This window comes from Parambassis ranga, chromosome 22 (genome assembly GCF_900634625.1).
Source record: "Parambassis ranga chromosome 22, fParRan2.1, whole genome shotgun sequence".
Taxonomy (NCBI): Eukaryota; Metazoa; Chordata; class Actinopteri; family Ambassidae; genus Parambassis; species Parambassis ranga.
In genome coordinates, this window is record NC_041042.1 from 16,388,079 (window position 1) to 16,411,557 (window position 23,479).

At 45.4% G+C, this 23,479-nt stretch overlaps 3 protein-coding genes and 1 long non-coding RNA gene across 7 annotated transcripts; 2 read left to right on the forward strand and 2 right to left on the reverse strand.

Annotated features, from left to right (window-relative positions):
* The first annotated feature begins 1,133 nt into the window (after window positions 1-1,133).
* On the forward strand, window positions 1,134-12,243 carry LOC114427262 (guanine nucleotide-binding protein G(I)/G(S)/G(O) subunit gamma-2). 3 transcript variants are annotated; one of them, XM_028395187.1, is made up of 4 exons: window positions 1,134-1,348; window positions 7,630-7,706; window positions 10,785-10,903; window positions 11,353-12,243. In XM_028395187.1, exons 3-4 carry the CDS (start codon window positions 10,817-10,819, stop codon window positions 11,479-11,481), a joined length of 216 nt encoding a protein of 71 aa, XP_028250988.1. In that variant the 5' UTR covers window positions 1,134-1,348; window positions 7,630-7,706; window positions 10,785-10,816; the 3' UTR covers window positions 11,482-12,243. The 3 variants fall into 3 exon arrangements, with proteins under 3 accessions (XP_028250988.1, XP_028250989.1, XP_028250990.1); XM_028395188.1 differs by having other exon boundaries at window positions 10,789-10,903; XM_028395189.1 differs by lacking the exon at window positions 7,630-7,706 and having other exon boundaries at window positions 10,789-10,903.
* Window positions 11,440-13,167, reverse strand: LOC114427264 (uncharacterized). The gene is made up of 3 exons (XR_003669451.1): window positions 13,134-13,167; window positions 12,907-12,980; window positions 11,440-11,511 (listed from the first exon to the last, which is right to left on the reverse strand). It is a non-coding gene; the product is annotated as an uncharacterized LOC114427264 (long non-coding RNA).
* Window positions 12,902-14,763, forward strand: dusp23b (dual specificity phosphatase 23b). 2 transcript variants are annotated; one of them, XM_028395186.1, is made up of 4 exons: window positions 12,902-12,989; window positions 13,075-13,115; window positions 13,865-14,144; window positions 14,457-14,763. In XM_028395186.1, the coding sequence occupies exons 3-4, from the start codon at window positions 13,875-13,877 to the stop codon at window positions 14,640-14,642; spliced, it is 456 nt and encodes a 151-aa protein (XP_028250987.1). In that variant the 5' UTR covers window positions 12,902-12,989; window positions 13,075-13,115; window positions 13,865-13,874; the 3' UTR covers window positions 14,643-14,763. The 2 variants fall into 2 exon arrangements, with proteins under 2 accessions (XP_028250987.1, XP_028250986.1); XM_028395185.1 differs by lacking the exons at window positions 12,902-12,989; window positions 13,075-13,115 and adding an exon at window positions 13,159-13,397.
* Window positions 14,764-14,920: 157 nt separating this feature from the next.
* On the reverse strand, window positions 14,921-21,773 carry LOC114427826 (afadin). Its single transcript, XM_075353391.1, is given in 24 exon segments — window positions 14,921-15,014; window positions 15,242-15,293; window positions 15,410-15,467; window positions 15,550-16,428; window positions 16,535-16,669; window positions 16,969-17,057; window positions 17,207-17,365; window positions 17,443-17,561; window positions 17,855-17,928; window positions 18,018-18,083; window positions 18,173-18,259; window positions 18,339-18,430; window positions 18,519-18,717; window positions 19,028-19,171; window positions 19,635-19,906; window positions 19,983-20,077; window positions 20,167-20,312; window positions 20,400-20,596; window positions 20,698-20,733; window positions 20,810-20,898; window positions 20,986-21,104; window positions 21,191-21,297; window positions 21,382-21,574; window positions 21,702-21,773. Coding segments are annotated over 23 exon segments (3,480 nt in total). The 5' UTR covers window positions 21,554-21,574; window positions 21,702-21,773.
* Between the last annotated feature and the right edge of the window lie 1,706 nt (window positions 21,774-23,479).

The following is a 23,479-nucleotide window of genomic DNA, read 5'->3' on the forward strand; positions in this document are numbered from 1 at the left end:
TGTATGAATGCGTATGAATGGATCGGCGGTGGTCGGAGAGGCCGTAGGCGCACCTTGGCAGCCACGTCTCCGTCAGTCTCCCCCTGGGGAGCTGTGGCTACCACTGGTAGCTTACCACTGCCGCTGTGTGAATGTGGTGTGAAAGAATAATGCATCTCAATGTAAGCGCTTTGAGTGCCTGCCCAACAGAGCAGAAAATATAAGACCAATGCATTATTATTATTAAATTAATGGGCAAAAAGTTGATCTCAACGCAACATAATTAACTTGATTATTAACTCTTATTTGACTTTAAATTAAATCAGATTAACATGGGTGGGACGGGCTTTCCCTGTGATCACCCGGATCCTGGTTGGCAGAGACTTCCTTCTTCTGCCTTCACAGGAACTGTGACTCACTAATTCTCCATCTTCCTCCTCCTCCTCCTCCTCTTCCTCTTGGACGTGCACTGCTACTGTAAGCTTCACAGAGAATACTGTCTGCATGAATGGAGCAGAGGAAAAAGTGACTCACAGAGAACGTGGCGTTCAGACAGTAGGGAGAAGTTGGAGTTAACCTGCAGGCGTTATCATGTGTGAGAGCAGACGCATCATAACAGTTCTCACAACCGGAAAAGTTTTTTGTTTTTTTGAGGTACCCCCCCCCCCTCCTCTAACACACATACATCGTACGTTATCACACTGATCTGGTCCTCATTAAGTGCATCCTGTGTGTGCAGCAGACTCCCTGTTCAGATGCTGCTCAGCACTGTGTTTGTTTGTTGTTGCAGCAGCTCTGTTGAAAAGCTGCTGCAGGAATCTTTCTGTTTTTCTGTTTTAATCTTCGACGGCTTCACTGAAGATTAAAAGCTTCCTCTCTGGGCGGGCACGTGTGAGTAATACAGGACGTAGTTGTTGACTTGTTTCTTTTTGTGCACGGAGCAGCAGCATGTGTACTCATCCAGACTGTCAGCTGTCCTGGTATGCATTTGTTTACTGTCCTGCTGTTTAGGGAGACAGTGAAAGCTCTTCCTGTGGAGCTCTGGGAGGCTGAGGAAGTGTGTGTCCTAACAGCAGAAATGAAGAGACGCACAAAAGAGGGAGGGAGGGTCGTTTCTTGCAGCCTGAGCATTCGGCTGAAGGGTGGAGACTCAGAGCAGCAGCAGCGAGTAGGGAGGCAGGGAGGATCTCAGCTGGAGTAGAGAGAGAGAGAGAGAGAGAGAGAGAGGAGTGTGTGTTGTGAGCGTGGATGTAATCGGCTGCCCGACGGTGTGTGTGTGACAGAGAGAGAGAGAGAGGGATCAGGGAGAACGAGTGGATACTACTCCACAGGACTGGATGTGTTTGGCATCACAGAGGAAGCAACCACGGTAGGATCTGTGTTTCTGGGCTTGTTGATTTTAATGTTTGGTGACATCTGGGTTAATCACATCCAAAACAGGGTGTGGAACAGGAGGGAGGAAGGGGGGGGGGGGGTCTTCATATCCACGCTGTGGTTCTGTCAGCGTTCTAGGGGTGAGAGTGATGCTGGTTTATTTCTTTATGGAATCCCCTCCTCCCTCTAAAAAGAATCACTAAAAAGCTGCTCGCTCTGGGGGAGCTGCTTGATATCCTCCACATCTATTGCCTCCTTTCATACATGTGTGAGGAGGAGGAGGAGGAGGAGGGGGGGTTGACTCCCCTTCCTCCCTTTTCTTCTTCCTCCCTCCCACAGATCTTAACAAATATGGAGCCAGAGGAATTAAGGGCGGATATTCAGAGCGGCAGAAAGCAGAGAGAGAGGAATCCCACAAGCTTCCCGTGAGGTTTTCCGGCCACTCTCAACCCTTTCACCCTCCATAACTGTGAGGAGAACGCAGTCGACCACACACAAGCTCCATGTAGTGGTTGTATCAGGCAGATGGCCGGGAGAGGAGGTGGATGAGGAGGAGCGGGGGTGGGTGTTTTTATGTTTCACAGACTGATAGCAGCGTGTATTCACAGGGAAACCAAGAAAACGTTTTTCCCTCTCATCACACACAGGCGTCGTCACGTACAGCTCACATTTAGTCATCCAGCCGAGTGTGTGTGTGTGTTACAAACACAGTACAAGTCAGAATTACGCAAGAACTCCCATCCAGGCGGCTCGTACTGTATCTCAAGCTGCTGCGAGGACAGATGCTCGACCAGAAGAGCGGCTCACAGAAGTGTCCAACCAAACCTTCAGAGCTCCTTCCAGAGGAGTGTTGGAAAGATCAGTGTTCGACATCAGAAGCTGAGGGAGTCATGGGAGGAGAAATGAGCAGCCATCCACGCCTGGCGGACCACACTTGACCCCTCCACTCCTTTAAACCAAAACAGTCCTTCCACTTCAGGCGCAGCGAGTCTCTAAAATACTGTGTGTGATCATCTTATTCTAACTATGAGCCAGACTAACCTGTCTCTCAGAGATGTAAACACACATGGGGGGGGTGGAGGGATGTGGCTGATGGCTCTGACCTTTGTACTTGCTGCACCTGTTTGCCGATAACAGTGTTGATTTTGGTTTCTAAGCTCATCCGAGCATGCTGTGGTACATCAGACAGACCTCAGTCCTCAGTTTATAATGTGACAGTCAAGACCCTGGACCAAATGTACCAGGTCCTAACTCACATACGGTCTTTAGGGATGTTTGTGTGTCCACGTCTGAAGCCTCACATGTTCCAGAACTGCCGATATCCTCAAGGTCTGCACAAACAAGTCCTTGTGGGTAAAACATGAGACAGCGGGTTGTTTTCGTGGTTTTTGGGCAAAAGATGGGCCAACCTTGATGTAAATCCTCAAGTCTGAGGTCTACAAAGGCTGTTTTGAGTCTCTTAGAGGAGGTCTAACCACATGAAGCTATGCAGCACACAAGTCTGGGAAGTCGTCCTTAGAAGCAGATGGTTGAGTAATGACATAATCTCACAAATCTCACAGGGGTTCTACCTGCAAAGTAGTCAGAGGGAAACATATCAGTCCGTCTGTAGAAATGAGTTATATTAGTCAAAAAGAGGCTGGTTGGGCTTGAGTTGTTTTTAGGACTTCTGACTCAGGTCCTTGGAGGCAAGTCAATCATTCAGTGCTGTGAATGTGAATGAGGAGCCATATTTATCTGTTCGTGACAGTTTTGGATGAGATCCTTAACATGTAGATACACACCGGTCCAAGCCGCCGACTCCTCGGAGAGTCTAAACACAAGCCTGGATGTTTGTAATATTATTAGCAGCCCTGGAGTCTGGCTGCGTTATTGGCTGATTGATTCCAGGGGAAAAGTGTGCTTACACATCCTGCTCACTCTGCACCTTTAAAGAACAGGAGAGCGTGCCATACTGTAACTGGTAACACCTGAAAGCTCTTCCAGTCTGCGCTCACGCTTCTACACATGATTCATAGAACAGGAAGAAGCTCCGCACCACGGCTGCTCTCCTTCCACAGCAGGCTGAGGAATTTTAAACAACCCTCCTCACTCACAGCCAGAAACATCCAAAGAGCATTATTTGGCTGGTGTCTGGTGTTCATTTTCCGTCCTGGTCACACTAGAAACACATGCAGTCTGCTGTTTGTTGTGTTTTGTAGTGACAGCCAGTGTCAGGCTTTGTTTCTACGCCACTGCTGTTACATAACAGGCCCATCAAAAGCCTTTAAATGCCTTAAATGTCTGAGGGAAAAGGAAACCGCTTGCTTGCTGCTGTTACAAAGGAGAAACACACCAGGCCCTCATCGTTTGATTTAATAAACATAATAGAGCACATTTGCGCTCCCTGGAGCAATAAGCCTCCTCCCTGCTGCCTCCTTGACTCCCGGGGGATACATCATTTCCTGGGCCACTGCCTTCTCTCCCCCCTCCCACCCTTCTGGGACCTAGATTAACCCCAACCACACATGTGTATTGTACACACACACACACACACACATAATGATAAGACGGTAGGATGGGCAGGGCATGCTGGGGGTGGCACAGATGTCCGGGCTAATCGAGTGATCATGGGTGGTGGTGCTCTGACCGAGAGGCAGCGATCTGGGGACGGAGGAAGAGGAAGTGTCAGAGCTGACGCCTAATTCAATAAAGGGCCAAACATTAAGACACAACTTATGTCCAATAGTTCAGCAACATTGAATAATAACGGAGCAGACGCTTGCATGTACAACTGAGGGAAGGAGGCGCTGTTTGTTTGTGGCTTTCAGGCCACATGTAAGATAAGTTAGGAGATGCTGATTTTTATACAGCTGTGCCCTGAAGCATGCTGATTAATGGTCAGTTCCTGTAAATGGCTGTTTACAGCCTAGAGTTCATTTGCTAATGAGGACGCTACCCGACCAATCAGCACTGCAAGGCACACACCACAAAAGCTGTTTTTTTTTTACTTTTGACCAATAAAACTTTCACAAGAACTAAAGTTAGTCTTTGCAGTGATTTCCTTTGAAGGTTCCTGGTGGAGTTCCTGCAGTGGACATGTGCCTATTGTTTGCTTGTTTGTGGTGCAGCAGTTCTATCGCTGGATTATTTATTGTATCTTAGATTGTGTTTAGCTCATTGGAGGGATTTTAGTGGCATCAGTCAAAGACAGAAAAGGACGCTCAGCTGTCATCTCACTGTGTGTCCCGTCACTTTGTCTTTGTGTGCAGAGTGTCCTTTCTCCTGTTCAAGGGCAGCGTTCTGTGCTTTGTTACATTCAATAGTCAATATGGTCTTGATTGTGTTCATTAATAACTCCGGAGGTCAGGTTTATGTTTCTTCTCCTTGCTGGAAGAAGGTATCACCTCTTCTCTTTTATCTTCCTGATAAACTTTATTTCCAGGTTTCTTTACCTCCTTCTCCTTCTCCTCTTCCTCCTCCTCCTCCTCTCTTTTTCTGCTCCTCCTCCTCCTCCTCTTCCTCCTCCTCCTCTTCTTCTCCTCCTCCTCTTCCTCCTCTCTCCTCCTCCTCTCTTCTTCTCTCTCCTCCTCCTCCTCCTCCTCTTCCTCCTCCTCTCTCCTCCTCCTCTCTCCTCCTCCTCCTCCTCTTCCTCCTCCTCTCTCCTCCTCCTCTCTCCTCCTCCTCCTCTCTTCTTCTCTCTCCTCCTCCTCCTCTCTTCTTCTCTCTCCTCCTCCTCCTCTTCCTCCTCCTCTCTCCTCCTCCTCTCTCCTCCTCCTCCTCTCTTCTTCTCTCTCCTCCTCCTCTCTTCTTCTCTCTCCTCCTCCTCCTCTCTTCTTCTCTCTCCTCCTCCTCCTCTTCCTCCTCCTCTCTCCTCCTCCTCCTCCTCTCTCCTGTGTATCCTCTCCTATCAGTTTACGGCTCTGTAAATCTTTCTTTAGCTGCCCTCTGCTGCCTCTTGTTTCACAGTGACATCGCAGAGTGCAGCTCATTGTCCTCTGACACAGTCACTCAGTCACAACCTTCCTCTCATGCTGCTGCTGTTATGTCTTTAAATAACAGCAGTGCATTCTGGGTAGTCTGCAGCAGGATTGTGTTTGTGGTTGTTTTACAATAACACAATAAGTGTCATAAACAATGTAGCATCCCAGTTTTTATCATTAAACCTTAGGTTAAAGGGCCAGTGCACCCAAATATCAGGAATTGACCCGATGACCATGTAGACCATGCAGCTAGAGAAATACGTGTCATGTGTGCCTATTGACATAAGAGTGAAAGTGATGCTGAGTGCCACTTCGATTCTTCTGATTGTCAACAACAGCAACAAGTGACAGACACGTTTGTTGACAGCACCATCTTCACCGTGTTAAAGTATCCTAATGCTCACGTTCTAAAGCGAGCACTACTTCCTGCGTCCCTGCAGACCCTCACAGGTTAATCACTGGCTCTCCAGGGTCCAGATGGCTGAGCCAGGGACACATTTTTAATTACCACGCTCTGATTTCACACCCTGGGCATCACAGAGGACAGAATACTCCCTGCATGGCCGCCTTCACTTCTCTCTTTGGATGGCGTAAAGAAAAAGAGACATGATAATAAGGTGTGCACTACAGAAAGAGAAAGCGGGAGAGAGAGAGAGAGTCAGCATGTGTGGGAGTACGTCGAGAGCTCGTCACTCTCGACAGGCCAGGAATTATATTTTCCTCGCCAGGATGTTTCCTGTGGAGCTTAATCACCCTTTAAGTCAGCGGCACCCAGAGTGGAGCAGCAGCTATAATCACATCTATGGAGGGCCTGGTCACGAACACAGACCCCCTGAACACCCAGAGGAAGGGCTTCAAAAACGCTCCAAATGGCAGGGGAAGGATGACAGAGGGGGTCAGATTGATTCTCTGGTGTTAGCATGCTGGGAGGTGTTTCAGTCCTGCCGCCGAACACCTGTCAGTCACAGAGGGAGGGATGGGAAGCAGAAGGCTGGGACGCAGGAGAGAAATGGATCACCGCACCCCCCCCACCTCTTTTTTTCCTCCCTCAGGATGATTTACTGGCACAGAAGCCGAGAACAATATTTCCAAAGAATTAAGATGGAGAAAAAGTTGCTTGCGCTCACTGTTTTAACGCTTTCTGTCTCCTCCTGCTTGCTGCTGACACTAACAGTTCACAGGGAGATCGCATTCAGCACCTTTTTTGCAGCATAAAAGGAGGAAATTAATGCACTTTACTGGCCAGAGGTTTGCAGATTTAACTACATTTTGCACGAGTGGTGTGATTCTAGAGGCTTTAAAGTTTAAAGCTGGGCACAGAGATTCTTCCTGGTGTGTTCATGCTGCTGTTCAGACACAATCAACAGGAGACAGTGGTGCAGTTTTCCTGGGAAACTCCCAGTGTGAATGGCAAGGCGGATGTTTCCTCATGCAAGCACATGCTCTGAACAAATAAAACTTTTACTGACACGATCACAAGTTGCAGGTCAAGTGTCAGGGAAGGGAAACTTTCCATACTTGCTGTCTATGCTGTGAGACCTACAGGCTCCTTCTGCTCAGCTTCACACAGTGCAACAGTGTAGATTCATGGCTCCAGTGACTCCTGAGTGTTGACACTGGGTCTACTCCATCCCTCTTTTTTTTGTTATTTAAACCCTTTCAGCGTTTTTTTAGAAAGACTCAGGGTTCCTGCTGAGGATTTGTTAATGGACGCCTCACTGTACGGCCGCTTTAATGTCGTGTGCGCCGTGATTTACGATGGCTGGAATTCCCTTCCTCTGCAGATCTGCTCATGCAGGGTAATTGGCCCATTTATCAAAGGCAGCAGAGGACCGAGAGATGCAGAGTCACAGATGCATTAAGAATGAATCCGGAGGACAAGAAGAAGAAAAAAAAAGAAACCAAAGCGGAGAAAGTCAGGCTCAGCAGAGACAGACGAGCAACGTAAAGCAATAGGTCGACATCGTAGAAGCATTGCAAGAGTTGACTGAAGAGACTCTCATGTAGCTTAGCTGAGCCTGAACTAAGCCGAAGACCTGAACTTAAACACGACTGTTGTGGTTTGAAGTTGAAATCTAATACAATTATGTGTGCTCGTAACGTTCAGCATGTAACCATGTCTTTATGCTAAGCTAGGCTAACCAGTGCCCCCCACCCCATGACTGTCAGGTGTTTCTCCATCAGCTGTTCTTCGTTGAGTGGAGCTGTGACTCTCAGCCTGATTTATCTGGACTGTGGGAATGGAACTGTGCAGCACATTCTGGTTCCGGCCCTCCTCGACCTCTCAGTTTTATCTCTTCCTCCCTGTTTGCAGAGAGTGTGGCCGACACAAACTGCTGACTGAAGTGCAGGCGGACGACCTGGCAGCGAGCGGAGGAGTAAGCAGACGAGGTAAGAAGAAGCACCAAGGCACACAGCAGCCACTGTCTCTGCATCACAGCACCAGGAGCCACTGATGCCACGGCACCTCATTCTGATCCTGACAGCTCCCATAACGCTGTCAACAGCTGACACGGTTAAGGTGTGCGTCCATCTGAGTGCATTATTTATCAGTGGATGTCACTGTGATCAGCACGTTGACACCACGGGTGGAGCATGGAGGATGGTATTTTTAGAGCGGATGATACAAGAGAAAACAAACCGGTAAATGTGCTCTGAGACAGAAGCCAACGCTTCCAAACGGACCTCAGACATGACTCTGTTCATTGTTGGTTCTGTTGCCTTTGAGGTACGAGCCGTTCCGGCATGGACATCTGCTACATGTCAGCGGCTCCTCTCCCCTCCCTCTGCAGATACCAAAATGTCAGGGTGGCATTTTCACACACTCCAATGATAATAAGCAGGAAAGCGACTTTAGTGGCTCTGCTGAACATGCTGGGCACCTTTTTGTAGTTTTTAGGCAGCCATATTTGACCTTTGTGTCATTTGTATTGTCCTCCTTTTACAGTTTTATCCCTGCAGTATGGTCAAAGTTCTGTATTATATACTAGTGTGCTAAAGTCAGTAGTTGCACGTGTTAGCATCTATGTCACACTTAAACACATTCGATGATAGTCACATTTGACTAGCTAATGCTACATGCTTTATTTGGACAAGTATGCTAATTTGCAATACAATAAATAAGCCTCACGGGGCAATAATTAGCATCAAACATGCTATCAGTACCAACACATGATGCTATCGACTAGCATCATTAATGTCCAGGTCGAGCAGCACAGCTATGCTAACCCGGCAAGAAAAACAAGCGGCAGTCTCTGCGGCTCACATATGAAGCTCAGGCACAAGTGTTTAAATTTGCAGTTCACCCTGCAACCACTTGGGGCTGGCTCCAAAAGTGAGTCAATCCCCGTACACTCCCATGTTAAAATGTCCAGATTTACAGCAGAAGCCTGCTTCAAACAAGTGTTTCGACCTGATTTGACAAGTCCCCCCCTTGTGATAACTGTAGTGGATGGATTTTGTTATAACTTAAATTATTATGGCCGAGACGAGGTGGGTGTCGACTCACAGACCGAGCTTCCTGCTTCCATGACCCTGTGTGGTAGCGAGTAAGACAAATAGTTTGAGTCCTGGATAAACCTTAAACCTTAAAACATAACAACAGTTGAATCCTTCCTTCACGCTGACAGAATTTTCCGTCCGTTTTAACGGAACCATCACTTCTCCCTGTCAGCTTTGTTTAAACTAGGCTATTGTAATACGTCAGTATTTCATGTAAAAACGGCAGACCTACTTTTCTACAGACATCCCAGAAACCTTAAAGGGTGCCATCTAATCCCTATCAATAGTCTGATGGCACGCTGGCCTGTTTTGACGTCTCCCCTGAGCGTTGAAACAATATTATGGCCTTGATATGAAAGACACCAAAGTCTAATCAAGCCTTCGTAGTAACTCTCTGCCCTATTTTTATTTTTTGCATCTATACCTCACTCCTTCCCATTTTAACCCCACCCTGGGCTGCTCCACTGACACCTTAACACATGATGTATTTTGACACACAAAGACCCTACAAGGTGACGCTCTCCTCTGGCTGAGAGCAGCCAGGATCCCTCTGTTGCAGGGACAGTAAAACATCCTGTTTATGTCCCGCTGTTAGGACTGTGCGGTGAGCTGCAGGCTGAGCTCCTAAATCCTCTTCAGACTGTCACTTGGTTTGTGCCGACGTTGTTCAGAGATGTTCCAGCTGGGGTCAGAGGAAATGTTTCAGTCCCTGCCTGTTAACATCCTGGTTTGTAGGTAGAAGCAGTCAAATACTGTACGTGTCAGTTTTCTTATTTTCGAATGCATAAACTAACTTAAATGGACCTTTGACCGTCGATTGATTAAATAAGTCACAATTACTAAAATTGTCAAATGTCACTGCTGCATTTGTTCACAAGCACCTTTGACACCAACAACCTGTGACCTGGAGCTTTTAATTGTTGCAGCAGTGGCTTTAATATTCATGCTTTACAGGGAGCGATTGATCACGCTCCAAGGACGGTGCTGTTCAGTCGAAGAGGTTACAGCAGACAGGGTACTCAGTGTGGACAAACATCAGGATGGAGGGAGGGAAAGGCTGGAGGCGGCCTTTAAGACTGATTTATGAGTTCATTTTGGCCTTCAATAGACGGCATGTTCATGTACATACTAAGAAATATGAGACATATTTTTCTTTCATTTTATCAATAAGACTCTATCTTTAAAGTTTCACCTGTGTTCCTTGTTTTAAGTGTAGGTTAACACCACTTTAGGCCTAAAATAAACAACAGTAACTTTAATAATTTTTTATTCTCATGAATTTCCTAGAGAAAATAAGACGGCATAATGGGAAAGGTTTGTTTGAAGCTAAGAGAGGCTTTTAATCTGCAGTGTGAGGATAACTGAGCTTCACTTTAGTCTTTATTTTAATCTTTTTGCATCAATTTATTGATTGATCGTCCTTCACAGCAGACTGAGACAGACACAGTGTCTTCATGTGTCTGAGAAGTGTCAGTGATGTCCATCATCACTCCCTGATCAGTGCGTGTGTGCGTCTGAAACCTGTAATGTCTCTTATCCATTTATCTATTTTAAACATAGGGCCGGACAGAGTGCCGCCCCCTCGCTCTCCTCCCACCGCTCAGCCTCCCCCTCACTGTCAGGGCCTGCCTAGCAACTGCCACCATAAATAATATGCCTGTATGCTGTGTGTGTGTGTCTGTGCTGTGTGTGTGTGCGTCTGTGCTGTGTGTCTGTGCTGTGTGTGTGTCTGTGCTGTGTGTGTGTGCGTCTGTGCTGTGTGTGTGTGTGTGTGTGTGTCTGTGCTGTGTGTGTGTGTGTGTGTGTGTCTGTTGTGTGTGTGTCTGTGTGTGTGTCCACAGGCATGTGATAATAAACAGTGTATCTGTTACAGCCCTCCTCCTCCTCCCTGCCTGTTACAGTGTGTTACAGTGCTCTGAGCTGAAGGCTCTGACATGTTTGAATCTCTCTCTCTCCTCCTCTGTGCAAACAGAACACACGAGACCTGACCGACAGCGCCCATGGCGAGCAATAACACAGCCAGCATCGCACAAGCCAGGAAGCTGGTGGAGCAGCTGAAGATGGAGGCCAACATCGACAGGATAAAGGTGGGCTGGAGGCCGGACCAAGAGTCCTGTTCTGAAGCTTTCTGAGACATCAGGGCAGGAAAACTACACAAGCATAATGGCAATATATGAAAACAGAATTTTATTACATTTACAAATTCAAAAATGCTGAAATAATATAACATATTTACAGTGTTTATTATGTTTAGTAGCTTTCTGCTCCCCTCAACTACTTTTTATTGCAAGCAGTGCTGTGTGCTTTTAATCTTTATGCTAAGCTAGGCTAACCCCTCATACACCTATAGATCCATAACATAAATGAACTAATAAAATAATCAAATAAAGATCTGAAGCTACAAAGCTCCTACTAAACACTTAGAACCTATAAAAGCACAGGTTTCTCCAGTCTTTCACATTTAGCCTGGCTAAGCTAACTGGTTTCCAGCTGCAGCATGTCCAGCACTGATGAATGTGTGTCTGTGTAACTGCAGGTGTCTAAAGCAGCAGCAGACTTAATGTCATACTGTGAAGCTCATGCCAAAGAGGACCCTCTGCTGTCGCCGGTGCCGGCGTCGGAGAACCCGTTCAGGGAGAAGAAGTTCTTCTGTGCCATCCTGTAAACCCGGCATGGCCCCTCAGCAGTCTGCTCCCTGTGGGGAACGAGGACGTTCAAAATACGTAGAAATCTTCTAGTAGGAGGGCGCGGCGGTCGTTGCCCCACCTCCTTTTCTTGAACGGCACCTGATGAGTGCACACATTTTAAACTAACATGTAACCACTGAGCGGGGGTGTGATTGCTTTGTTTGCGGGGGTCTGAGCTTTTAGATGACACATAAGGGATGACGGCACTGCGGAGTGTGACCACCCAGAGACCGGATGGACCACCTAGGTCAGCCTACCAGGTCTTCAGGTTGTGATGTGTACAAAAAAAATGATATATATAAAAAAAGTGAATAAAATATTCTGTGGTTCTTTTTGGGACTTCTGTTAACGGGCTGGTGGGTGGGTGGAGGTTTGAGGACAGCAGAACTACGCCCGCCACTAGACGCCACCTGATTATTGGAATGTTTTCTTTTTTTAGTTGATGTTTATTTTGTGTTTACTTTCACTTCACCTAGATATCTTTCTATAACTGTACGTGATTTATCAAGTCTCTCTCTCTCTCTTGCTCTTTTTTTTTTTTACACCTAAAGGTTAGTGAGAGCTTTTTTTAATGGGATGTTTGAAACATTTGACTCTGTGACTATTTACCTTTCTGAGAATCAGTCTCTGTGTATCAACATCTATCTGGAACATGTGATGCAGTTTGTCTCCTTCAGATATGAACCCTCTTTCTACTATTTGTATAAAATGATTAGCAAGTAAACTGTGCTGTGCTGTGAGTCCCGGATGTTCGTGTGTTTGTATCATTAACTACTGCATGAAATGGACAAACTTTCATGTGTGTGAAGCAGAGGCAGCCTCAGTAAGAAATATTAAAACAACAATAACACAGACTCAACAAGGACAAATGTAAATATGTCAACAGTGGCTTTGGTTGGAGAAATGTTCTGTTAATTAATTATAAAAAAAAAACATTATTAGTTTAATTTATAAATATCAAATTCGAATTCATCTTTAGAAATACAAAATAATTCTGTATACAACAGTTTTTTCTAGTTTAATCTGATTATCCTGACATGAAAGTTCACTTTTGAAAATATTTATTTGTATATCCTTTCTTATAAACATTAAGATCTCCTCTAGTGTATAAAATAAAGCTTTACATGTGCATTTTAAGTTTTGTAAAAATGGTTCCAGGAGTTTGTGTAAAAAAAAAAATTTATAGGAAAAGATCATTTATTGTCTGTATTGCAAGTGCTACTTAATATTTAAGTCAAATTAAAATGACAGGGTTATTCATTAACATTCATAAACATATTAATAAATTAATAACTATATAATAAAATGGTAGGGGGGAAAAAAGAACAGAAAAACACACGGAGCCCTGAGCTGTGAAGTGTAAACATTTCAGTCCCAAGTGGGATTCGAACTCACGACCTCACCGGAAGCTGCGATTCCAACACATCTGGGGACTTCCTGGCTGCAGTGTGTCATTGCTCCCAGGTTATCACGGCCGCTTTAATGAGTGAGATTAATATGTTTAATATGATTAATATGTATGTAAAATATCTACAATATACAGAGTTGAAATGTGATTCGTCCTTAATTAGGCTACTGTCGTGAAACTTGGAGCAACTTCCCAGCACGTTGAGTAAGTTCGCTGACTTACCTTCTCAGAACTGATGTATTGTGACAGCTGTGGTGGTTTGACTGCTGCTGCCGCACCTTAGCATTGCAACAGACTTAATCCCACCTCAGTTATATAACGTTTCAGCGCTGTTAGTGCTGCACATAACTAGGAAGAGAATCAAAGGAGCTGCTAGCTAGCAGTTAATGTAGAAATTAGCCATTAGCTTAGCTAGCTAGGTGTACAAGCTAGCAGCAGCAGCAGGTTGACAAGTGGCGGAACGTTCATTCCACTTCGTGTAAAACTGTAAGTAATGAAATGTTGAATAATGACATGCAATGAATGAGTTTACCGAAGCTAATAGCTATCGTTAGCTGTGTTGGCAACAAACTTTATTGATACATTAGCTAACGTTAAGCTACATGCTACCATGTTAGTTTATTTTTCCTAAAAGCAGTCCAGGTGGAGTCTGGTGAGGCTTGTAGTCCACTTTACAGACCGCGCCTCTGACTTCATGATGTTGAAACATTTGCTGTCATTAACATAATCACTCAGTGAACTAAACAATCCAGCCCAGCCAGTACAGTGTGCTAGTTAGCTCGGTAAATAGCCTCTCCTGGTTTACTTTCAGTATTTTCTCACGGATCTTAGCCACACACTTTAAACTTACTTATGCATATTTATGTATGTGTATGTGTTTTTGCCACAGAAACAACAGTTTATGAATGTTGGTGTGTAAAGTAGTTTCCTCTCTCCTTGCCTCCTCTCCTCAGTTTCCCTCTCATGGCCTCCTTACCTCCAAACAACTTCTCCTGGGTGGAGCCGGGCAAACTGGCTGGACTGGCACTGCCCAGGATGACCTGTGAGTACCAGTATCTGCTGGACAACGGCATCAAGCACCTGGTGTGTCTATGTGAAAGGAAGCCGCCCTATCATGACTCATGCCCGGAGTTACAGCTTCACCACATCAAGATAACCGACTTCACTCCTCCGTCTCCGAGTCAGATTGATAGATTTCTCTCCATAGTGGAAGAGGCCAACTCGAAGGGGGAGGTGAGATACTCACTCGGATGCTGACAGGCTGTGTGTGATGGATGGTTTTGGTTTTGTGTGCTGGCTCACAAATCCACAGAACTGTAACCTAAAACGTTTGGCTTGACATTCATGAAAAACAAATTTATTATATAACCTCAGAACGTTCACAAAAGGTTCAATAACAACGGTGCATTAATAGTTTCTGTCGTTTCTTTGATGTGTGTTTGCACAGACAGTAAACGCCTGCCTGATGACAGGCGCTGCAGCAGGATGTGGGTTGTTGTGTTACAGACGACTGAAGCTAATTGATACTGTGCTGTTTGCCGTCAGGGTGTGGCGGTTCACTGCATGCACGGTCATGGAAGAACAGGCACCATGCTGGCCTGCTACCTGGTGAAGGCCCGGAAGATGTCTGGGATCGAGGCCATCAACGAGATCCGCAGGCTGCGTAGAGGTTCGATCGAAACTCAGGATCAAGAGAAGGCTGTGGTGCAGTTTTATCAGCGCACAAAGTAACTTAAGGTAGAAGGTGTATAACTGTCAGAGGCAGCAAAGAGTTTCACATCTACACAAAGTGCCTAAATCATTTCTAAATCTGTTCTTTATTTTCTGGGACAATGCATAAAAAAGCTTACAATACTGAGCTAATAATCAGCGTAATAACCGTGGGGACGTCTAACTAAGGCAAACGTTTCCTCAGTGAATGCATCCACAGACTCTCGGACATCTTAGTACTGTTTAGAGTCAGGTTTCATTGTTGGACGTTTCTGTGTTATGAGGCTTCAAACCTTCACTCATGCACTGGACACCAGAGAGAAGAGACGCTGGCGCTCTTTGAACGAGAGCTTCTCGGGAGCCGACGCCCTTCTCAGTGTCTCCTCCTGGTTTCTGCAAACATACAAACATAACAGAACCATTACTTGAATTTTATGGGAGCACAAAGCCTGTGTGAGGTTTTTTAAAATATATTTATGGTCAGCATGTTTTAATTTTTTTTCTCAGGGATGTTCTTTCAAACACTTTGTTTGGAAGAATGAATTTGCTCGCTTGGTGTGGACATGAGTAGCTTGGTGTTAATCTGGATTAAATTTGAATGTTAAAAACTGTAAACTCACTTCTTTGATGCAATGTCGTGAACATCTTGACTCAATCCATGGAATCTTTGATCTGCCAAAAAAAAAAACATGGAGAATTAAGTGAGATGTCTGAAAAGCTGTTGAATAAATTACACTGACGGCAAAATGTTTGGTTTTCTCAGATGTGTTAATGAGGATTTTTATTACTTGTCTTTGAGGGAGGAGTTCCCGCCTGCTTTTCCAAATCATCCCCTCCAGAGCGACTCTGGTTCCAAACAGAACGATACATACAGGAGTTTTTTAAGTTTGTATTTTCAATGTTTCAACTAATTCTGTCTTGAACTGACCTGCGTCCTTTTCTCCAGCTGCTCCATCGTCACCATCGTGTCCCATTCCTCGTCTTCCTCCTCCTCCTCATCTTCTCCTCTCTGCTGAATTTCCCGCAGCCTTTTCTGAAACTGCCACTCCAGGTTGAGCTTCCGGAGTCGGTCGTTCTCCTCTGCTGTGCGCTGGCCTTTGGCCTGGAGCTCTTGCACCTCCTGCTGCAGGAGCTCCACCACCTGAAGCCTCTGCTGCTTCTCCCGGTTCTCCTGGGCCTCTCTCCTCCAGGGGTCAGACAGCTCCACAGGGTCTTTCTGCTTCGCGGGGCCTGTGCTGCTCTTCTTGTGTTGAGAGGGAGGCTCTTGGAAGGAAACATGTTTGGTTGGAGTGATGCTCACTTGAGGCTTAGCTGCTTGATCTCTCTGTGTGCTGGATCTCTGCTGCTGCACTGAAAGGCAGGGCTGACTTATCTTCTTAGCTGCGGAGGTTGGACATGCATAAATATTACTGGCTTGGCTTTGAGGATTGACTTTAAGAATTTGACTCTTCTTCACTGCCAGCAAAGAGGAGCTCTGCTGGAAGGTGGTGAGTGGCGGGTTCAGCTGTCTGTTCCCTCCTCTGGTTACGGGGATGTCGATGCGTATCGGCTGGTTTGAAGGAGTGGGTACTGAGTGTTGTGAAAAAGGGGTTCTCCACACACCAGCAAGACTTGTGCGGCTGACCTGCTGCTGCTTCACAGAGGAGCAGTTTTCAGAGAGGATGTCATGGGTGGAAACACTCGAGCGAATGGGGAAAGATGAATAGTGGCTCCCTGTTTGTTCCTTCAGAATCCATGTGTTCTGCCTTCTGTCCAGCAGAGGGCCTCCACTGTCCATGCACAGGCTCTCCTGAGAGAGGGCTTGCCGCTTTAAAAGGCAGGAAAAAAGTGATTTTTATGGCATTTACCTTGACGTGATGTACAGTTGTCCTTTATTTAGTGACAAGCAAATAGAACAAAGGATACAGACATACCATGAAGGTCTTGTTATTGGAGCTCTGCCCGTCTCTCAAAGACACTTTGAATGTTTGCTGTGGTCGACTAGATTGAAATGTGCTCCTTTCTTGGGACTTTGGAGTCGGCAGCGTCAGGTATTCCCTGTGAAATGTCTGAAAATGGACACAAATAGAATGAAAAAGTCCAAAATAAGTACATTTTTAAAAATTTGTCCTATATGGAAACACAAATCAATACAAAAATATATTTTTTTATTAGAAAATTAGTCAAATAATGGAATAATTATGAGTTTTTAAATGAAAATTATTAGAATTTGCTAGACTATTAAAAAAATGTAAGATTTTTCCAAGTGATGTGGTTTTGATTCATAATTATTGGTCTACAGGGCGAGTGTGCCATCGCCAGACATCATTTTAGATTGAATTAAAAAAAAAAAAAAAATGAGTCTCACATCAGTGCAGAGGTTGATACTGGAAACAGAAGCAACATTTCCTCCTGCAACAAGGTCAGCGGCTGCATCTCCATCCTCCAGGCACGTGTCTGTTGGAATAAGGAGAAAATATAAAAACACTGGAGCTTGTCTCGTGACTCGCCCTCCAGCCAGTAAATGTATTTCATATGAATCGGTATGTATATGTGCTATATGTGCCTTGCAGCCATATGCGTGCTCACAGCAGGCGTGCACTCACTGCTCATGTTGGGGTTGGAGCGATAGAGCTGTCTGTTTCTCTGCAGTATTTGTTGTTTCTTTCTCCCGCTGCCTCTGTGGAGCTGCTCTGAAGGACCGGGATCCAGGTCACTGTACGACATAAAGGCTGTACCGTTCTGCTGAGCGTGGCCTCTGTCTCCTAATGAGGCAGGAAAAAGACTTAATTACACACTAAAGGGCAGAAACTGAACAACAAATGTTGTACAAGGAGCCTGCCTGTGGGCCGTTCTGGAGCTGGTTCACTCAGCAGAGCGCTCAGGCCGTGATAGCTCGCTCCAAACTTTGCAACCTGTAACGTCACAACGGGGCCGGTTTGCATCATGATGGCTGCTGCCCTGAAAAAGTTCAAAAGCAGTTGGATTAGTACTGCATATGTATCTTATTTTTTAAGTTTACCATAATCATCAGCTATCTTAGCATGCTAACATTAGCTAATAAACCCACAGGCATTAAAGTTCTGGGCATATTTTGATGTGTTAATGGTGCTAGTAATTAAAATTCTTCTTAAATGAAACAAAAACAAAACTGTTGGAATTCCATCCTCAATAATTCCAACAATTATTGAGGTGATAAAATAGTAAAAGTCAGGGATCACCAACAGGTTTAATGGGCTCTTTTCTGTCGCTACCTTTCTTGGCTGACTCCAACCAGGCTGTGACCATCCACACTGAGCAGCTGATCTCCAGCGGTTAACCTGCCGTTCTGCACACAGGAGAGAACACACAGCGTGTAGTTTGTGTCTTGTCATGAGGTTTATTCTCTGTATTTTCACTGGATCAACCACAGCTCACCATTTCCGCTGGTCCTCCTGTAACAATGGATTTAATATAGATGCCAAGGTTACCCTGCCCTGCTCCCTGCAGCAGCAGAACAACAAGAATCATTCAGTGGAATATTCTGCAAATTGTTTTCAATAGATACAATCATGAAAAAAACATTTATTTACCTTGGCAGCCACAATGCTGACCCCCATCCCGCTGTTCAGAGGTTTGTTCAGAGTGATGGTCACAATTTGTGGCTGCCTGTTCGCTGCCTGTTGAGAACATTTAATTAATAAAATGTTTAAATTCATTTTAATATTAGCTAATGTGTAGAAGATAATCTGTGTTTACCAAGCGTGTCGTCTCCTCAGATGGTGCAGCTTCACTGAAGTACACGGTCCAGTCCCCCTTGGAGTTTGGTTGGGATGTCAAAGAGCAGACACCTGTGAGGGAGTGAGGGTAGGTAAGAAAATATATTATAACACATTTTTAGGGTTAAACACAATTCAAATGTTCTGAAGTGTGAGGTACCTTTCTGGCAAATGGGCTCCAAAAACTCTATAAGGCCTGGAGGGATGCCTCTGACAGTGTCACAGGAGTACCCCCCCTCTGGGAGCAGGAAGGGCAGGTGGAGGTCGAGGCTCTCCTCCAGCTGGATGTCCCGTCCTTCGCTGCGAATCAGGTTATCAGCCGAGGCTTCGGCGGCCGTCACTACGGCATCGATCAAATCCTGCAGGGAGGGTGACAGGTCAGGAAGAGGTGGACAGATCAGACAGACGTGTCATTGTGTGACCCGATGGTCGGCTTTGAGTGATAATAATTAGAACTTTATAATCTTAGGTGCTGCTCGAAGCATTCACTGGATACTTTCCCTGTTTGTCTTCTGTGGGATTCTAGTTACTTCACTGTCCTTCATACATCATTCACTCTCGTTTTCATCATCGTTAATAATTCAGACTATTTAATGTATACACCTCCTGCTACACTACAAACCTCAACCCTGTTATGAGCACCACATACCCCTAACATGAAGTACTCACTGGGGGGATGTGCGGCTCCTTTGTTGCGTACAGGTAGCCGCCAAGCAACAGCCGCAGCTGCAGTGAGTTCAACTTGAAACAGGTACTCTGGATGTCCTTCGCGTCCTGCATTGAGTACTTATTCATGGTCAGGAGCATGGTTGCCTAGAAACAGCAAAACGAGACATGTGCTCTGATGCTCAAAATGAAACCTGCGAGTTCAGAAATCCATCATTCATGTGAGAATAACAATAGCTGATTCAGCTTTAACACTCCGAGATGAAAGATTCTGAGGTGGCTTGATTGATAAGTTTGTGGCCCAGGTCCATTCTGTGTGAAAGCTGGCATCTTAAGCTCTTTATTTTTAATCTTGGGGAAGTCTAAGGACGACAGCTATCTGCGGGTTTAAATCCACATTTCTGGATAGCAGCCATCACCAACCTTTTCCTGGTGGAAGAGCACTCCTCCTGTCAGCTTTCCACTCTTAATCTGGTGGATTTTCTCCTGTAGCTGTCTCAGTTTGAAACTGAGGTAGAGCATGACTGCACAAAGACTTAACTTCCCCTCAAGGCTACAAAGTGCTCATACATTCGTGACTAAAATCAAATGCCCACAGATCGTATCCGACCTGTATGATGTGTCCCAGGTGGCAGTCAGCAGCCAGCTCCAGACCCTGCCTCTCAGCCCAGGCCTCGATGGCGGTGAGCCTCTGTCAAAGAGACGCTCCCCAGTAGTGGGACCGCAGGCCCGGAGCGCTGGCCTCGGGGCTCATGAGCTGGTTAAAGAGCCAGGCGCTGATGAAATGGAAAAGCTGGGAGAAGAGCTGGATGGTGAGGGCGGGGTTGACGCGGCAGCGGCGCAGCAGAGACATGGCGTTCATCAAGGTGTTCAGCACCATCTCTGTAACGGCCAAGCGGACATTTACATCTTCATAGTTTAAAATAATAACATCTGCAGTGAATCATCAGACATTTACCGATACCGGCCGGCAGTGGGCCGTGCTGCTCAGGGTCAATCAGGAAAGTTGGGAGATGTTTTCTGAACTCATTGTGCAGACACTTCAGCAGGGAGCTTTAAGGAGAATGAAACGGACAGTTGGACAGAAATAGCATGGTGAGGCCGGAGGTGCTCCGGGATCTGCTCGGGTTTGTCATGTGTACCTGTAGGCTTTGTGCACCAGGTGTGACAGCTCCAGCTGACTCTGCTGTGTCAGTGGGCTCAGGTCTTTGTCATGCTTCAGGAAATTCAGCAGCTCAGAGGAGTTTGCCATCCAGAAGGCGAGAGCCCCGGCGATGGCCTGCTGCCTCTGGGAGACACACACAGAAGTGTCCTGTAAGCTGCCGATCTGACGCAGTGATATGTCAGAATATGTCACTTGACTTGCCTGGATCACCTTCCGTGTCATGGCCACCATTTTGTTTGTGATCATGGTGACGTGGTGAGCGTGTCCTGAGGGTGAGGAGCTTCGCTTGCACTGGCGCTGCAGGGCGAAACGGGCCACGGCGTAGAGGATGTACGCAGGGGAGAGCTTGAAATGAACTGTGGAGCTGTTGGTGTAATTTATGACCGCAGACAGGAAGTGCTCCTCAGCTGAAACGTTGAAACAGACGCCAGCAGGGGGCAGGAGGACGTTATGAGATGGAGAGGCAGTGAGATAGCAGCCAGGATAGGAGGTGTTATAACATACTCACAGTTGTCACAGAGTTTAATTCCAATTGGTAATCCATCTGAAAAGGCAGGATGTTCTTTGTTATTGAATTCATTGTAAAGCACACGATTTGTCTCATGTTGAAGTCCACTCACCCGCTGCAGCCGGCCTCTGCTGCTGCTTCTTTTCCACGCCGTGTCCAGACACACAAACGCTGCTGTTGTTTGGCAGCTTTTCAGTTGACCTATATATTTAATTTAACAGGAGATCACGTTGTGTTTCTGGCCTGTGCTCAATCGACTTGAAAGCACTCAACAATAGGATATTTCACCTGTTCTCCTCCTCTGTAGCTGTGTCAGATCCGTTCTTCTCTTTCTTCTTTCCCTTTCTTGACAGCGTCCTCTTGAAGTTCTGGATCACGCCTCCTTTTTCCTTCTCATGACAGTTTTCCTTTTCATTGTTCCGCACACAAACAGACATGTTATTTGAAAGAAGGTGTGACTGTGGTTATTGTACTGTCGGGTGTTCGGAGTTACCTCTGAGCTGTCCTTGTCCTTCTTGAGCACAAAACGTCCCTCTCTGTTGTCTGAGTTCCAGTTTAATTGGACGACTAAAGGTTTCTCATCCAGATCCAGTTTGCGTCCTTATTCCAGGAACAAAAACATATTAAGATCATATGCTGCTGGGAAAAAAAAACACAGTTCTTTGGGCATTATACAGTCCTTACCTTTACTGGTGTGTATCTCATACAGGGAATAACTGTTTGTCAGCATTTTCATATCAGGCCTGAATTTCTCTGCAAGTGTTTCGATGACCTCACGAGTCGGAGAGTTGCTGCAAATACGCAGACACTTTGTAGCCACATTGCCTTCGACGTGATCTTCAAAGTAGAAGCGCATGACACCGTGAAACTCCAGATTCTGCCAGAAAAACAGGGAAATCTACTCTTAAAAAAATATAATCTGAGCAAATGTAACTGCACACAATCAACCAATCACCTTTAAATGTGAACTTCAGTGAGAGAGGACAAACGGGCGACAGACTCACCTCATCAGGTTGGCTGATTTCAAACAGGTCCAGTCTGTTGTTGTTCCACTGTCTGATGACTTTGGCTAGTTTCTCACGTTCTTCCTCCTCGGGCATTTTTCATTAATATTTAACCCTGTTTGGCTCCTGTTAACTCCCCGCAGTGGGAACTGTTCAATGGCAGGAAAGTTGCTCTGTGTCCATCTATTATTATTTTTATGACCCCACCCCTTCTTTGGTCTGTTATAATCACTTTGTCCTCTGCTGTGGGTTCTTAAACATAATTGCCTGCTTTATCCCCACATCCTCATCCCCTCTTCAAGCCCCCCCCCCCCCCCACCCCCCCCTCCGCTGCCCTCATTTAACAGGTCAGTGCGTCTTTGTTATGTGAGGCAAACAGTTTCCTGATCATACATGAGACAAATTATCCACATCTTTCTTTTCATTGTTTTGTGACAAAAAGTGCTCAGTTTGACTCTTAATGATACATCATGATGCTGTCAGCGTACAGAAACATCTTCTCAGACTCCCTGAGAGAGCTCTATCCTCCTTTTCGCAGCGACGCGGCTATTTACGCTTGAGGGAATCCCACTTCTCATGCATACCAGTGATTTTCAGCACAATTTATGGTTACATGTCTTCCCATTCAGTCAGCAGTATGTATGTGGGGCAGCCTTTGTTGGCTGCTCCCAAGCTTTCTGGGTACAACCTACAATGGAACAAAAGCCTTAACAAAAAACAACCCGCAGTTCAAATATACAGTATAGACAAGCTGGACAATCAATGGTATTGTTGTCTGGATGCAGGGGAGACCGTGTAGTAGTAGAAATATAATTTCTGTCCTGATGAATAATATGAGAAAAAGATACAAAATTTAGAATAACTCATCAATAATTTACTTGCACAACATTATATAATCATACATGTTTTTCCACTTTATGTACAAGAAAAACAGACATCCAGAGGTGGCCTGACTCTTCTTCACAGAGTTTATATAACAGGCCGCATTAATCAGAGAAAACCAATCATATTCTGTTCAATCACACTGTAAAAATCGGAGATGGAGTAGAAAAAAGTCTAAAGTTTTGCAGTCGTGTTTAGGTTATGTGTCCTCCATGCATGTAAAATCTCTGTTGCCTCTATATTACTTATGTCCTTGACCAATTGGACACATGTTATTAGGAATTTATTGGCAGTTGAATTGTTGTTGTTCCGTTTCTGGTTTTCCTGGTGAGCATTTTTTGCTGGTAACAGGTGGATTTTTGCCTCAATCCCAGGGTAAATCTGCTGTTAATCTATACTGACCTGAGACTTTAAATCATGAATCATTTTGTAATCCAGCTGAGCGAAGCTAACAGAAAATGATTGGTGCATTTGTTTTGGGGCTATTTTTAGCTGCAGATAGTAGGGAGTAGTAGTGCAGCGGGACGGTGCTCACTGGAGTGTTTTTTAAAAACACAGTTTTGTGACGCTGAGGGGAAAGAAAACATGGATCCTTTCACCACATGGTGGAGAAAGTGAGGTGTATCTGCTCATCTACTTCCATTTTCAGATAATCCTGCCAAGTAACAGACAAAAATATAAACATGAGCCTTTAAAAACACTCTCCCCCCCGGTGGCCATCAGCTCATCAGTCTGGATATAAATATATTTCACTGCTGACGATTAACATCGTGAGGTGTGAGGCTATAAAGACACGCACCCTTTGTTCATTTAAATTCATTTAAATTCACTAACACCTTTAGTGCAAATCTCTAGTTAGCACCTTTACACACCTCATGATAATGTAACACAAAGTC

What these genes read in the sequence shown, in the direction of transcription:
- LOC114427262 (XM_028395187.1), top strand. Translation starts at nt 10,817, where the DNA reads ATGGCGAGCAATAACACAGCCAGCATCGCACAAGCCAGGAAGCTGGTG. An exon ending in CCAACATCGACAGGATAAAG is followed by an intron (nt 10,904 to 11,352) that starts GTGGGCTGGAGG and finishes GTGTAACTGCAG; the next exon opens with GTGTCTAAAGCAGCAGCAGA.
- dusp23b (XM_028395186.1), top strand. Translation starts at nt 13,875, where the DNA reads ATGGCCTCCTTACCTCCAAACAACTTCTCCTGGGTGGAGCCGGGCAAA. An exon ending in AGGCCAACTCGAAGGGGGAG is followed by an intron (nt 14,145 to 14,456) that starts GTGAGATACTCA and finishes GTTTGCCGTCAG; the next exon opens with GGTGTGGCGGTTCACTGCAT.